This window comes from Lichenostomus cassidix, chromosome 10 (genome assembly GCF_008360975.1).
Source record: "Lichenostomus cassidix isolate B80296 chromosome 10, HeHo_3.0, whole genome shotgun sequence".
Classification (NCBI taxonomy): Eukaryota; Metazoa; Chordata; class Aves; order Passeriformes; family Meliphagidae; genus Lichenostomus; species Lichenostomus cassidix.
The window spans coordinates 13,015,396-13,032,035 of NC_139491.1; the positions used below are offsets into that span (position 1 = coordinate 13,015,396).

The 16,640-nt window shown below is 45.2% G+C and overlaps 1 protein-coding gene across 1 annotated transcript in view; it reads right to left on the reverse strand.

The window, feature by feature from the left end:
- RFX7 (regulatory factor X7) overlaps positions 1–16,248 on the reverse strand; it is a 50,208-nt gene extending 33,960 nt beyond the window's left edge. Inside the window, exon 1 of the mRNA XM_085070701.1 lies at positions 15,921–16,248. Coding sequence (XP_084926827.1) covers positions 15,921–16,069 — 149 coding nt within the window. The 5' untranslated portion in view covers positions 16,070–16,248. The remainder of the gene's footprint in view (positions 1–15,920) is intronic.
- Positions 16,249–16,640: the final 392 nt, after the last annotated feature.

The following is a 16,640-nucleotide window of genomic DNA, read 5'->3' on the forward strand; positions in this document are numbered from 1 at the left end:
AAGTGGTACTATCAGAAAGGTACTATTATCACATCCTTACCACGACAAGCACTGTGTCCCAGCAGTGCCTGCAGGAATCAGCACTTAATTCTTAATCTTACTGAATTAATGCTTCTCTTTCTTAGACTAACAGCTCTAAATATATCTTTATATAACCTTCCACTCAGAAGCACAAAGAAATGTTAAACTGGAGCCAAGGATCATCTAAGGAGAAAATTATGAAACAGCCGCCTATGTGTACTGCTACTCAATTAACATCTTAACATATGCCATGTTACATTGTCTGGCTTGGCTCACGGTGATAAAGAAGTAAAATGGCTGTAAAAGCATTTCAATTAAATATTTAGAAAGCAGAGCTGCACAAGGTTGAAACATGTTTGAATTAGCAAAATGACGACTATCCATACTGCTCAGCTAATGCTGTAAGAGCTTTAGCGCAGGGCACTGAGAAAGGAAAGCACACCCAGCCGGGCATGGCCCTGCACCCCGGGGCCAGGACTGCCCTCCCACCAGCACCTCTCACCCTCGGGCGTGCAGGCGCCAAAAATCAGGTGGCTTCTGATGCCACCTAGGGGCTCTGTCCCTGCCTGCACTGCTCCCTCCCCCGGGAGAATCCAGTGTCATGCCCCAGACACCAGGCACTTGAGCCTAGCACAAACACAGCCAAACAGTGACAAAACATTTAATACAAGATAAACTAGGTCTTGCAGAATTCAAATGCAGATATATTTTTATTCCATATAAAATCCACAAGGACCATAATTGCATCCCAGAAGCACATAAAGTATTATTTCCCTAAAGTATAAAAATAGAATAGTATCCACTGGAAATGAAGAAAAGTATCTAACTCTCAGGCCTCAAAAAGCAAACAAAGCAAGTATTGACCAACTGGTAAATATTGTCTCTTTCAGTTTGAAGGCAGGTTCCTCCTCAATCCCAGGCAAACCACCCTTCTCAGCAAAATCAGGAAGCAAAAGCTCAGCGTGCCAATAAAAGAGTGAAACAAGAAGGGTGAGCTGCAACTATTTCATCCTCCCTGTAACCTAATCCACCTCCTTCCACTCATCAGACAAAATAAGCCAGACCAGTTTTCCATCAGACATAAGAAGGAGCAATGCTACGTCACAGTGCTGAGAAACGTAGGGAAGTTAATGCAGGTTAAAATGTGTCAAACGCATGACTTCAATACTTGTTACTAAAATAACTGCAATTAAAATAGTTCATAGAGGATAAAAATTTAATCCCTTCACCATTTCTGACACTATGATCATTTTATGAGTGTAAATAATGCCAACTATACAAACAGCTGAACAAAGAAGGAAGATAAGGCTGCCAATGAAATGCCCAAGTCTCAAATGTAGCCCATTGTAATGAACTGCCAAGAAATAATTAGCCGGCAGACATCAGAATACCTACATCTGAAATTTAGGTCTATAAACATCCCTTTCAGCTCTCTGAAGAAATCTGGTTGTATTCAACACTAAAGGCTTGTTCCACTATTCTTAAAATAACTGGGAAGAACTTGCAACAACCACACACTGCCAGGTGCTCCATTCCAACAAGACAGTCATTTAAGTTCCTGGGTTGCTGGCTTGATTTTTTTTTTTTTTACATTTATTTAAATTCAGTATATTGCCACAAGTTACTGTAATGAACTCTGAGACGAAACAAAGAAAATGCTTTTACACAGCTCTCACCCTGGTTCTTTTAGCACTGCTCTGAATTAAAATCAGTGCATATTGTTACATTCAGGCAGGAGATTCTGTTCCAAGGATGCAATACCCCCTGTACAGGATGTGGGAAGATAATATGACTTCAGAGGAGTCACATCCTATATTTATTACTAACAATCTACGATCTCAACAAGGCATCATGAAAAAAGATTGTTTCAGTAGAAATTTCATCTCAGGAATGTCCCACTGAAAGCAGAAAGATGGAAACATTCGCCAGACATGCAGGTTTGTGGTTAAGCAGCAAATCATTGCAACGATTCATGTATTCCACAATGAAAACTGCTTGGTTAAAACTCATTATGAAAAAACAAATCAACCTTTGGTCGCTTCAGAATCCAGTCTATAGATAGCTAAGAGATCTGCTGTGCTATTTTCAGCCACGGTCAGCAGAAGCTCCATCACAACATTATTACTTAAGGGTCTGAACTGGAGGTGCTGTAAAGCCAACTATGAGACACTGGGATTTTTCTCCAGCCTTTGTCCCACATGGCTCCCAGAAAGGATGTCTAGTGAAACTAAGGGGGGTGACACTCCTCAGCAGCACTTAAAAACCAAACAGGAAATTAAGTGGACCTATAAAACATGTACACGAAATTGTTTCCCTTCCATGCCTGCAGAGACACAAGCTGAGGAGGAGGAAGGCAGCATCTTGCTGTGCATCACAGCCTGCCACAGGGCACAGACCTGGTCACCCACTGCCTTCACCTTGGGAAATGGTGGCTACAGACAGCTGATGGCAAAGCAAAATAATATTCATGTGAGAAAATAGGAAGAGTTCTACACTCTGCTTACATGTAATACACACCCATAAATGTACATGTCTGCATAGGCCTGTGTTTACTGTACACAGCTCAAGAGCTCAGCTGAATCCAACAGAACAGCTTCCAGTGTCAGCAGCTCTGCAGCAAGGCTTTCCTACCACACGTTTTCCAATGCTGGTGCAGGTGCCTGGATGGCAGATTTAAACCTGCTGATAAAAACTGTTTCTTCTTCTTCATTTCACTTTATTTCCTTCAACATTTTCATGACCCACAGCTATACTAGTTATGTTCTATTATCAGACAGATTTGCTGCTACTGGTTGCACCTCTTTATTTCCCTATTCATTTCGTATCCAGAGGGGTGTCATCTGGTTTGCAGTGCCACAACCCAGTCCCGTCTCTGTGGCTTTATCCTGAAGGAGCAGACCAGACTTCCTGTCCTGCTGAGCCCCACAGGCCGCTCAAGTCATGCCAAGGCAGCACTGAGACACCACACACAGCCATCCCCTCTCAAAAGCTGCAGGACCAACAGCTGCAGGTATCCATCCCATTGTCACCCTGGGAAGGACACCTTGATGCTCCCCGGGCCAGGCACACGCAGGGAAGAGCAGAAACAAGCCAGGGGCTGCCCCAGGCCTTTCACAACCATTGCTCTGAGGAGGCCCAGCTGAACCCGCAGGGCTGCCCTGCACACTCTTTGTCCCTCCTCCACACCACAGATACCCATCTCTCCCCTCCACACTGAACAGCTCACCCACAGGCACCAGCTTGTTTTTCTGCAAACAAATCCAGCTTTTATCTAGCCCTCTCCTCCCAGTGCTGCTTGCAACATCCTATTACCCCTGCTTCTGCCCTGATTTCTGGACACGTGCATTCCTCCTTCCCCTTGCTCCCATTTGTCTCCTGGCTGCCCACCACACAGCTCCTCTGCCCCTTTTTTCCACTTGAGGAACCTGTACCCAGTTGCTGACTCCCACGGAATGCAATTCTTGCAACCTCTTAGGTTTCCCTGTGCTGAGTAATGCTCTGCATATCTACATGCGTCCTCCAAGCATCTGCCTACTAGAAGGGTTACTCACTTCTTAACTGCTAGATGGACATGGCTTCACTGCCACAGGAAAGGCAACTTCTCTCTCCAACGTGTGCCTCGTTGCTCACTGGCACATCTCAGAACCCTCTCCTGTCCTTGACTTTCTCGGCAGCTGAAAATTCAAAGCTGAGCATATGCAGGATGAACATGGCACTGCTGCCTGATGGTGACCATACAGCCTCCTCTCTCCCCCTTGTTCAGCTCCCACAGGTTCTTTCAGGCATCCATCCTTCATCTTGCACCTGCACCTAGGCATTTCTCACTCACCTCTGCTTATCAGCTTCAACCCACTCTAGCCACAGAAACTGTCTCATCTCTGCAAATAAAAAGCTGCAAGTAGCCAGAAGACTCTTACCTACCTCAAAGGTTAGTTTACTGAATGCTAAAGCAGCCTAACTCATCGGCTTTCCATCCTCTGCTTCTGGGGCAGAAAAAAATCATCTATATGGCATCTTTTAAAATCGTTTTAAACCCTAAACTAGGACCTTCAGAAGCATTACAAACACGTGCTACTCCAATTCCTAAGGATTTATTTTGACATGTTTGAGTTTCCCTAGCCTACAAACTAGATAAACTTTAGTTTACTCGCAGACTCAAAAGCTTGTCTAAACCTGTAAGCTGCACTTGCTTAAAATTAAAGCTGCACAAAATGTAATTAACCTAAAGCTGTGTACGTTCATACGGGCATGCATCTATTTCAGTGTGCACCTACAAAGCCGAGTTTAAACACAACTGCACTCACTTCCAGGTGGTAGCAGGGCAATGTAGGGTCTAACATGTACCCTCTACGTGGCCCTGCACGGCAGGACTGGCTGCTCCCACCAGGATCATGTTTGCCAGCTCTGGGGCTGCCACCCTCAGGCTTGCCCAGCTGCACAGCAGCAGCACAGAGCTCCAGGGCAGCACTGCAGAACCTGCAGCACTGCAGGCCAGCACCATCCACTCCACTCCACCCACTGCCTCCTTCCCTGCCAGGCTGCCTCTGCTGCCGTGATGAATGAACAAGTGAGTCTATCAGAGTGCTTCATCTAAAGCCCGTTTATGAATGGAAATCATGAACAGGAAGCATCTGATCAGTATTTAATACCCCACAACTTTAGGGCTCAGTTCTGTGTCCTCAGAACAGGGAACACCGTGTGCAGCCAGTATGCTGCCTCACCATCCTACTTCTCCAGGTGACTGGGGGACAGGACCCAAAACCCTGACAACTAAGCCATTTTCTCCTCAAATAACACACCTGCTTTGCAGGCACAGCATCATCCGTAAGCATTTTGATATTTATTTCAGAAGTTCTCACATTGTCATGGTTTTCTTTTGAAAACACAGCAGAGGGCATGTGGCCTGTGCCAGTACAAAGTACTGAAGCCACAGCCATGCAGGTCGCTGAGTTGAGCACCCTATTCAGACAATTTACAGACACCTGCATGGATTCATTATTCATAGTATGTATATTCCAAATGTCCCAGGGAACTGCACAGTTACAACACAACTTACATAGTAAAAGGGTCAAAATGAGAAAAGGCTGTCCTTGATTAAATCTAGATCAGACTTAAGAAAAGCTGCACTGAACTTCTGACTTTCCAAAAATCATAACACCTGAGAATGATATTTAAAATGTATGCAGACAGTTCTAAAGCAATACTCACCCAGGTAACTGCACTAACATCCACCTGTAGGCTACAGCATGTTTTCAGCATCTAACAATTCACTTACAGAATTATGTCTCTGTGAAAGTCTCACGCTAATGTTACCCACAATTACTTGTCTGATGGGTCCTTCCAGAAGGAGACATTGTTTAAGAGCACTCTACAGAATTGATCGGTCTGGATTTTCATTCCTGTGAATCACATCATGCGTAAACATTCCAGGGGGAGAGCAGATGTCTGCATTAAGGGAATGAAAATGTCCTTTCCTGATTATTAACACAGTTTGATTTCAATTTTCAAGGTGAACTATATGCTGCTTTGCCACTCCTTTGCTCAGCAGCTGAACTAATCAAGCCAAAACTGTAACTCACCTTTCTGAGTTTGACAAATTCCTGAATTCAACGCACTTGAGCTATCTCCTGATCCTACACTGGGCCTCACTTACCACAAAGATACTGCCATATAAGTACTCAGCAGTAATTAAGAACTTTACTAAAGTGACAGGAATCACTGTGAAGTGACAAACAACAGTTATTAGTTCTGTACTGCAAACACCCATTCCAAGTATTTTCACCCTGAACAGGTGGAGCAACTCACCGACAGCATCCCAGTGCATACATGGGTGACTAAGTGTTCACAGAGGGGCTTCCACACACAGAACCCTGGTAGACATAATTTAAACTTTGTTTTTCAATTAAGTTACAAGCTTCATCAGCTTGATTGTACACACCATGGTGATATATGAACCCTCTTTCTTAACCCCTCCATGAGAAGTAAGCTGCTAGCAAGAAAAAGATGCACTCCATACATATATGTTCCGTGAAAGCTAAACGGGGACTGCTTAAAGTCACTGGTACTAAACAAGACAAAGTATTTTGTGTTTCATTTTTATTCCTAGCCTATGAGATCAAGACTATTACCATTTTTTAGCTGCTGTTAACTGAAAACTGACTACTCAGAGTACATTCAGGCATGGATCTACAGGGTAATCAGACACCTGGCTTCTACTTGGAAGTAATCAATAAGACACAGGTGTCTGGATATCTTCATGGATCAAAGACATTATATGGGTTACCAAATCTTAAGGGTCAGCATTTTAGCATTTTTTTGCATGATAAAATGATGTACAAGATTAATTTTAAATGAAAATTCACAATAAACTGCATTCAGACAAACCTTTATCTAGTGTAATTAAACACACACAAACCACCAGCATTTCCAAATATTTTATTTGATTCAGCATGCTATCTACCAACAACTGATGGATAATGTTCAAAATACCCTTTTACAGGGATATTTCTATGGTTTTAAAACTGTATCTATCATTCCCATTGCACTCACTTCTTGAACGGAAGAGGCAAATACACTTTTCCCTCAGCTGCCAATTAATTTCTCAACTTTTTAGGAGTCAGTGATTGAACTATACCACTGGAATCAAGCATAATGAAGGTAATGCTGCAGAGCAAGCTCTTGGAGCCAAAAGCTGGCTTACCTCTTCAGCAAACTGTGGTTCCAGGTGTGCAGCTTCCAATTACTGCCAGTGAGTAATTTGACTGTCTTTTAAATATCAACTAATTAATTTAGTTTATATGACCACTAAGAGCAACTGTAGGCCCTCATCATTTATCATGCCAAAAGGCTTAATACATTAAAAAAATCAAACCATAAAGAAAATGGACCAAGCTCTTATACACCCTTAATGAAAGCAATTTTGTCAGACTTTGTCAGAGCTTGGCTAAAAGGTTTCTGTGGCACAGTCTGACTCCTGCAAGATTATTTCAAAATTACTTCTGGCCTTTTCTTCAGACAGTCCCATCACAGCAGAAAGAGCTGCAGCTTTGACCAAGGGCTGGACAGCCTCACAGATGCCTCACCCACAGCTACCAACTTCCACAGAGCCAGTGCACAGAGCACAGAGCAATCACTGACCTTGCACCGAAGCACAGAGCGTCTGAAGCCAGCACGGTGTGGGAGCTCTCAGTGGGTGATGCCAAGCACCACCGAGCACAGCTCCCCTGGGCAGGGCATCCTGCAGGTTCTTCCCAAGAAACTAGTGCCTGCACACCCTCAGCACACACAACTAACTGCTCCTGCCAGAGGATGGCCAGCCCTGAAGTAGAAGCCTTGAGTCTCAATTTCAGATTTGCCTCCAGACACCACATTCACAAAGGATCAAGAATCCCCTTGCCCAATTCTCCCCCTGGTTTAATAAGCACCCAAGCCTCTTGAGTACCTTCCTCCCCTGAATTAGCAATAAAACTAGCATGTGGTTCTGGAAGATGGAGCTGTCACCATTTTTCCGAGTGGATTAAAAAACAAGGCTAAATTTCCACCTATGAAAAAAAAAAAATTAAATAAATGTTAAAGCTATTCAATTTCAATTTAGAGGCCTTCAAAGAGTTACCACTTGTGGTACTGAATAACTGCCTTTCCATTTTATTTTGGGAATTTTTTTTTACTTTATTTTTTCCATTATTTCCATTTTTTTTTCCATTTTATTTTGCCTTTCCATGTTATTTTGTATTTTAACGAGGCAGTGGTTATGAAGAAGAAGGGAGAGGGCACACAGGAATATTTTCACTGAAGTCCCAAAGACTACTCCAAGTATTTTCTAAACTGAAGTGATTCCTAAGCAAGGGCAAGAAGGTGGTAAGGCAAACACAGGAGAACAAACTGCCCATCCTATTATCCAGCACACTTTGCTCACAAACTAATCCTTGTTTCTCCAAAGGATGCTTGTGGTAGACACTTACAGGCAACCTCACTCATGCTGAGAAAAAGTTCCAACAGTTTGTATGGCTGACCACTCTAAAACCAGTATAATTCACTGCTTTATAGGCAGTAAAAGTAATGAACTGCAATTCCTACTGCCCAGTGCAATCCAACTTTTTCACCCACAGGTGTCCCAAGAAGCTTATAATGGTACTTAGGAATTTCTGACTACGAAATACAGATTGCCTGCATGCCTGTGAGGCCATCCATCAGAAAGGACAGCCATCGATCACAGACCCTGACATTTAACCACAAACTTCCTCTCGGGGGGAGATACAAGTATGCCTCATTTAATAAACAAGCTCTCCCCAGGAACAAGATTTTCTTCCCAAACGTGAAGCACCTGACAATGGGCAAGTGATAGCACTCCCAGCCAGCTGCAGGGAAAAGCTAAGCAGCACAGCCCCAGAAACCCAGACACATGCCGTGGCCTGGTGACAGCCAGCGCTGCCCGGGCAGGGTGGCTGTGGGTTACAGCTGGGAAGGACAGCAGCTCACATGGCCGGAGTGACAAACAGCACACCTCGCACCAGATGCAGGTCCCACCACCCAGAGCCACCCCATCCCCAGTGCTGCCTGCAGCAACGCCCAGCCTCCCCACCCTTTCACAGGTACATCACCGCAGCAACCACAAGCAATTAAAAAACAGCAACAAGGAAAATATTTGGGAAGTTTAGAATGTTTTTTTCCACTGTCTTAATGATTAAACATTCAACAACACAAAACACTTGGCAGCTTACTGAAAGCCTGTTGATAGCACAGCAGCCGATAACAAGCATCCTACTTGATGAGAGATAATCCTTTTTCCATTAAATCAAGAAAGCATTAAAATTGAGATACTGGCTAACTCCATTTAGAACAAAACAAAACAAACCCTCAAAATTCCCAAAGATCTAATGGAACACCGCAAAACATCCCACACTTCCAGAATTTTTAAATTTAGGGGATTCTTCTTACTGGCTTGAATGCACAATTAGTGCTGGCCTTTTGCTCAGGCTCTTTATGGGTGACAGTGCACTCATTGCTTTTTCATCTATTCAATTTACCTTTTGAAGCACCTGCTGATAGCTTTTCAAAATACAGTATAGCATTCTACCTGGACTGCTCCAGAGGGAAGCTAGAAAGCTACCTCCCTCTCCTCATGGCCACAGTTTAAAAATAAAGAGTTCCTTATTTGTATATGAGGCTTTGTAATATTAGATATTAGAAAGGCTTGAACCAAAAATCCAAATTTGGATCCTGATCTGAATTTTGCAGCTCTGGCCCTTCTCCAAATACTTCTGTTTGGCAAGCGGCAGAGTGGAGTAACAAGAGAAGGCAACATACATAAGTTATGGGATCTGTATAAAAACATTAAGCTCAACCCCTGCTCCCAAAACCACACACACACACACAGAAAAAGACTAACAAAACCATCCCCAGCTCCAATTAATTAAAAGAGTAATCAGTGCTTCAGTATAAGACCCATCACCCCAACCTGAGTAGTACTGTCATCTCACACAACTATACGATTTTTTCTGTTTAATTTATACAGCATCCAGAAACCTTCAGGAGGGGTTTCCAAGTGTTCTCTTCATGCAGAGATTTGGATTCGTACTTGCCAGTGGCATACAGATACGTGTAAATCACACAGAACTCTCCCAAATGGCAAGCAACCCAGCTACAGAGGCCTGGGATGACAATCCTGCAATTTTGCGCTTATCAAGGACTCATTAGAACTGCTGCTCTGAATCACAAAGTCACACCATCTGACTCGCTTCAATGAAGAAACTCCTGCAGTGGAAAGTAAAATGTTTATGAAACATGGAATTGCGTATGTTTGATGTTCTGAAGTCAACAATTTCATGCACTCCAATGCATTCCAAATGTACAGCAGTAAAACTTATCCAAATCCTTTATTACTTGACTAGTGCTTTTACCCCCATATAGTTTTTAGATTCTATTGTTTCAAGAAACAAAGACAAACAAAACACATGAACAAGAGTGAAAAATCCACTCTTCCTAAAAGCAAGTTTATAAAGACCTTTTTTCTGCAAAGCTATTCCCTCCAACTCAGAGCCAGGATATTCAATAAAACCTCAGCTCCATTCTCCAAAGGTTACATAAAGGTCACCATTCATTTTACTCAGGTTTATTTTCTAACCTTGTAAAAATGCCTGCAGACCAAATTGGCTTCCACACCTGCTGACCTAGAAACTCCACCACTGTGGTGGCCGTGCCCCGTTTTGGAAAGTTGCTTCTCCTCCCACGCCGACCTGGCACTGATCGCTGCGCCGCTGACCTGCCTGCTCCCGGCACTCAGGGATGCATTTCAGCAGGGAATAGCAAATGTTCTTGAATGGCTTCCCCACAAAAGAAGAGCTTCCTGTACACAGGAATGTGTAGTAACAGATAAAGGGTGCACCTGGTCCTTGCTCAGAGGAGTGGAAGGTCTCAGAACAACCCCCCAGAGAACATCTCCAGGAGAAGAAGTCGAGCTGAAAAAGTGACAAGTGGTGTAGGATTTATTTTGCCCAATTCATGAGTTCTGCAACACACACAGTTACACCCTGGTTTAAAATTTGTTTGCAAAGAGAATTAGGCACCTGAAGTGATCGGATGGATTGTTTTATGGACACATCTTTCCTAGGAGCTGGCCCTCACCTCAGAAATGCATTTTTTTCCTCCACAATAACTACATGGGAATTTGTACAGAATCAGGTGGAGTGAAATGAAACAAATTCCACTTTCTGTTCCTATCCATTTGGGGAAGCAGAGTGTGAAGGAGAATGACTTGCTGCTAAATGCTTTGCCCAAGGAGGGGTGACCTTCCCTGAAATCACCATGAACTACTCTAAAATATGGTCCACAGTTCAATTTTTCCTATGTATTTGACTGCTTATACACCATACCAGGAATTACATTCAGGACAGGCAAACCTCACCATCACCTGGAAACAGTAGAACCAAAAACTGAGTTAGTGACAAGAAATCTTTGCAGTTTTACACATCTCTCAGCTGAGGGGCTCAAGGTACTTCTTCAAAGGAGGCAAACACACTTCTGATGTCGCATACATTAAGTGAAATGAGTGCAGCCTGTACACCTGTCAATGATAATTATTTGATTTTCCTCACAGAAATCAGTAATCTGTAATTGAAGAATTATAATTTATGTGTGCCACATCCAACAACGAATTAACCAGGGTGAAGGAAGGAATGATGGCCACTGCCTTTTGGGCTGGGGGCACAGAATAACCACAAGTAGTCTGTAATCAGAGGAAATTTTGAGTTCTCTCTAGGCTACTACAATAGCTATCAGCAGGCTACTTAACAGAATACTGAAGGTTATGTTGGGGTTTTTTCTCTTATTTCCTGTCTCCCTCTCCCAAGCTACAAGAAAAAGAGAAAATATAGATGGATTGATTTACACATTAATCCAACCTGACTTAAGAAATACTTGTTTTAAAAAAGTACATACAGGAATTTCAACTGCAGAAGAAAACTACCAAAAACCTATATGCACCTGCATTTGCTAAAACATACACATATACATATAAACATAAAATTTGCTGAAACATATACCCCTCAAGCTTCCCTCTTCATTGCCAGGCATTTTATTAAAAATATCAGGACTGTCAATCATTTTTTCTGCTGACCTAACTGTACAAATAAGTAGCAATTCCTATTATGAAAAATCTCAATGGCATTTCCCAAGTTGCAGAACATTTGCTCTGCCAACAGCTAAGTGACGATCCACGCTTGCTGACAATGCCTAATGAGGAGTGATGGATGCAATTGCAGGAGGGAGCAGGAATGTTTTAAGTCGTGAGAAAGAATGGAGCCTTCCAAAGATTGGAAAACACTGGTGTTACCATCAGCTAATCTGGTTTTCTAGCACAATACCGGGAGCCCAAAACTTACAAGGGCACAATTCACCTCCTACTCCTTCTTCAACATGAGACAAACTGGGCCTTAGGATATATAATTTCGGCACTGCCTGGACTCGCTCATGTGGTTTTCCAATACAACTTCTAGCTAGAAGAGCGATTTGAGGACAAAAATTACGGGTCTGAAGCCTGCACCCACGTCCAGCTGAAATGGCTGCACAGTGCTTTGTGCTTGCCACTCCACACTGCCTGGTCCTCAGCTTGGTTTACACTCGAGACACTGGGGCGGGGAAGGAGAGAAATTAATCTCTCGAGCAGAATTGCTATATTCAAATCCTAACAGATGCCTTTAGGACAAAAAGAACCCAGACATAGGCAAGGTGAAAGAGGCTGGGGCCAGCCTATGCACAGATGCAAGCACCAGATTACTATTTACAACAGTAAACAAGCGCTCATTGAAGAATCATCACCAGTTATTCGCAACAGTGAACAAGAAAACAAACCTGTCCGTTCCTTCAATGTTCACAGCTACTGGATTTTGGATTAATACAGTGAGTGGAGGGATTAAATTGCCTAAAACTGTTGGTCTTTTTCTTTTATGCCAGCGATGACAGACCCTCAGCTGACACCATCCTCCCTTGGCCTTCTCCACATCTCAATCCTCGTGCCACGCTGCTTTTACATCCATACTTTGCTGGCTGTCTTCAGCTGTACGATATTCCTTGGCAAGTCAATGTGATACTGAGTAGACTCTGTCTTCACCACCATATGTTTGGGTACAGAAACATCATATACAAATAACACACATTTGGTCATACAGTACCCTCACCCGAAGAAATAATTGAAACCCCATTAGTCTATATGCTCAGACAGCTGACTAGGGAGGTTTTCCCGCCTCGGGCTCTAACGTCTGGACAAAAAGCTATTAATATGAAAGCTTTAATGAATCTGAAGAGAAATAAAAACAGGCAGATTAAGGCCCAGTGTCCAGCGAAGACCAGGGCAATTTACAAACCCGCCCATGCCGACACTAATCAGGCAGGCTGGGCTCCCAAAGACGTGTTCTCTCTGTCTAGACTTCTAATCCGTCAATGGGAAAAGACATCCAGTATTATTTCTGCCCGCTTCACCCACACCGTAAGAACACATCCAACCGCCTCAGCAACTCACATACGCAGCACAAAACAAAACCAGACACCACTTTGCTGCATGTGTTCAAGTGGGGCAGGCAGGACACAGAGAGACAGTGATGAGCTTCAATTACTGTAACCAAATAGCAGTTAAATACCTGTATGTGATGTTGTAATGCAAATAAATACTTCCCGATTTGTTTTTAAGCGCAGCTAAGTCACTCTTTTATCTTCTCCTCCTCAGCTCAAACTAGTGGTCACTTTATAAACCAAAAAACAGCCCAACCAAAAAGACTGGACAACAACCAAAACCCAACAGACTGGACACCTTGAAAGCATATTTCTAAGTCTTCAGTACCTATACTGACCATGCCTGCAAATGTAACCAGCAGCACTTAACCTATTGTTTCAATATAAGGGACTCCACATGTACACAATTACTTAATATGTTTTTGTTTAACCACATTTTAATTTAATAAACAGAATAAAATTAGTTGAGATAATGAATAGCTCATTGTCCCACTCGTGGCCTGCATCACTCTCTATATTTATATTTGTCTGTAAAGTGAAGGGACAAGTATAGACTTGTTTGTGATCCTCAAGTCCAGTATTTCAGTAGCTGCTATATTTTGCTACACTACTATTTTCATTGACAATACAATTTGAAGACTGAAACCTTTTAAAAGACCAAACAAACAAAAAAACCCTGTAACAAACACAACCAACTAAAAATCTCCATCCACTATGCACAAACACGTGTAGGAAAAAAGGAGGTGGGGGGAAAACAACATAGAGGAGTACTGATCTGGATGTACTAAACACATTGGGAGCCAAAGGGGGAAATGAATGCACCAACCTGCCAGCACATGCAAGTGGCACGGCAGAGGAAGAAGGGAGGAAGAGGAGAGAAGGAGAAAAGAGGAAGCTCTGCTCTACACATTACACCTAGTTCTGTTAAGAGCAGTGCACTGCCATTTTCACAATCGGCCTTCCACAACCTCTCCCACAGTTTATCCATCACCAGCACCCACTGAACAGAGCAGCAGAGCCGAGACTGCCAGTACAGAAGGAGACTTTCATTGGTTACTGGGGCACAGTGTGCACAAGATCCCCAGCAATGCTCCTCATCCTTGCTGCTCCACAAGAGAGGAACCACTGCATCTACAGGAAGATGCAAATTAACATTAAACTCCAACTTCAAATGAAGACTGCTTGATCACTATAGAGAGAAACATACGATTTGAAGACATCAAAAGAAAAGGTTTTCTTATTTAAAAAAACCTTATCTTCAAATAGTGCATTTCAACAGCACAACCTGCAGGGAACGGATGCTGCCTGAGAGCAGCAGGGAAGTTGAAGCCCGGTGCAGGAAGCAGGTAGCCAGGAGGGAACACTCGTGTGAAGGTGAGGGACGCCTGTGAAAGTACCAGAGACAGGGCTGCAAGGTGCTGGCAAAACCTCTGCTGGTCACAGGCACTTGGCACCAGGCGAGCCACTCAGCCCGGGCAAAAGGCAGCATTCCTTTGTACCCAACGTGGGCTCGGGCTACTCACCAAGTTTACCTGAACCAAACAAGCAGCTTTCATTTCACAAACTACCATACGTGCTCTTTTTCCTTGAAAAGAAAACCCACCATAAAAGCAGAGGTTTTACTTAGTAGCCATTTTGTCTTCAACTTGGACATGATACCTAATCTGAATGCAATGTAAACATGCTCTCTGAGGCTCATTTCCAAACAGCACGTTCATGCAAAGAGAAGGAAACATGAAAAGGCCATCACTAAATACCATAATAAATCAGGAGGGTGTGAAGATTTTAGGATCCAAAAAGAAAATTCTGCAGTTCATATTCCTTCTCTAGGTCACATTGCAGAGAAAACCAAAACAAAAGGTAGCAAGTGTGGATTAAGGAGAATTAACTACTATGTACTGTTTAAATAAATTAAAACAAAACAACTGCCACCCCAATAATAAATGCAATTTCAGTATGCCATACAATAAAAGAATCTGAAGGTAAAATTATATTTAGATTCTCTTTATTTTCTAGCGACATCCATTCAAACCTTACAATCTAACTGTAATATGACGTAATATGCAAGCTAGATCAGTATGTTTTTATTGGGATGAGTATATGTACAAAATACACATGGTGTGTGTGTGTATATAAAGGAAAACATTATAAGAGTAACCTGTATTTACAGCTCCCAACTTTCACTACTCCTTATCAGTGCCCTCAGCCTAAAGCAGCTTTAAAAACATACATAAAATACAAATGCTGCAGGTGACAGCTTCTTGCAGATATTAAAAAAACAGAACCAAAAAACAACAAAGTGCTTTATTTGCAGAAAGCTAAACTCGACTCACCTCGTTCCCCCAATACACAAAAAATAAAATTCTTAATTAAAATGCTATTTTACTATGAATTTTAATTTTTAGGAAAAATGAAATTAAAAAAAAAAAAACCGGGATTCCTATGCAGAAACTTGAAAACCATGGTAAGCTCCAGCCAAAACTGCATTTGAACTGACGGGGAGCTCAGAGGAGCAGGGTTTTACAGGAGGCTGGACAATCGCAGCCTTCCTGCCCGGCTCCGCATCCCCCGCTGCACCAGCGCCGTGCTGGGGGCTCGAGTGCTACAAACCCGGCCGGCAGCGCGGCGGAAGGGCCGCGGAAGATGCGCCGCTTCCATCGCCCGCGGCAGGTGACCCGCGCCCACCGCAGCCGGGCACGCCGCTGGCGGCCGGCGCTCGGTTTGCGCTGCCCGGGCACCGCCCGCGGGCTCGGCCCGCCCGCGACCCCCGCCGCGAACACGCGTGTGCCGCGCGGCTCCGCGCTGCCCGCACAAAGGGGCCGCGCCCCCCCCGCGCCCGCGCAGCCCCCGGCCCTTCCCTTCCCCCGCCGCCCGGCCCGGGGCCCGGCCCTTACCAGATGGAGCTGCGGATCTTGTGCTGCAGCGCGCCGGCCTCGCCGCCCTGCAGCCCCGGCACCAGGGCCGGCAGGGCCCCGCCGGGCGCGGGGGTGCCGGCGAGCCGCCGCGGCGGCTGCCCCCCCTCCGGCTGCTGCTCCTCTGCCATGGGACGCGAGCGGCGCTGGCCGCACTAGGCCTCTGCCGCAGCGCTCGAGTGAGTCGCCTTCCCCCGCTGCCCGGGGGACATCACGGGCGGAACCCGTCCCGCCGCTACGCCGCAGGATGGCGAGCCCGGCCCGCGGCTCGGCGCATGGCGCCCGGCCCCCGCCGCCCCCGCGCAGGGTCGCTCCGCGCTCCCCCGCCCCGCAGCAGCACCTGGCCCGGCCCGGCCCGCCCCGCGCCGCTCCTCGCCCCGCGCCGCCGTGCCCGCCGAGTGCGCAGGCTCGGCGTGCCCGACACTCGGGCCGCCCCGCGCCGCCGCCGCCGAGGGGGACGGGGCCGCCGCTGGGGCCGGGGGCGGCGAGCGCAGCGGAGCGGGGGGGCTGCCCCTCCCTCAGCCCCGGGACCCCCGCCGCCCTGGGGAGGGGGGCGGACTGCGCCCGGAGCGGCCCGGCGGCGCGAATAACACGTGTGTGTGTGTGCGCGTCCCCGTGTGTGCCTCTGCGTGTGTGTGTGTGTCCCTGCGTGTGTCCCCGCGCGTGTCCCCGTGTCACGGCGCACACAGCCGTGCGCCACAC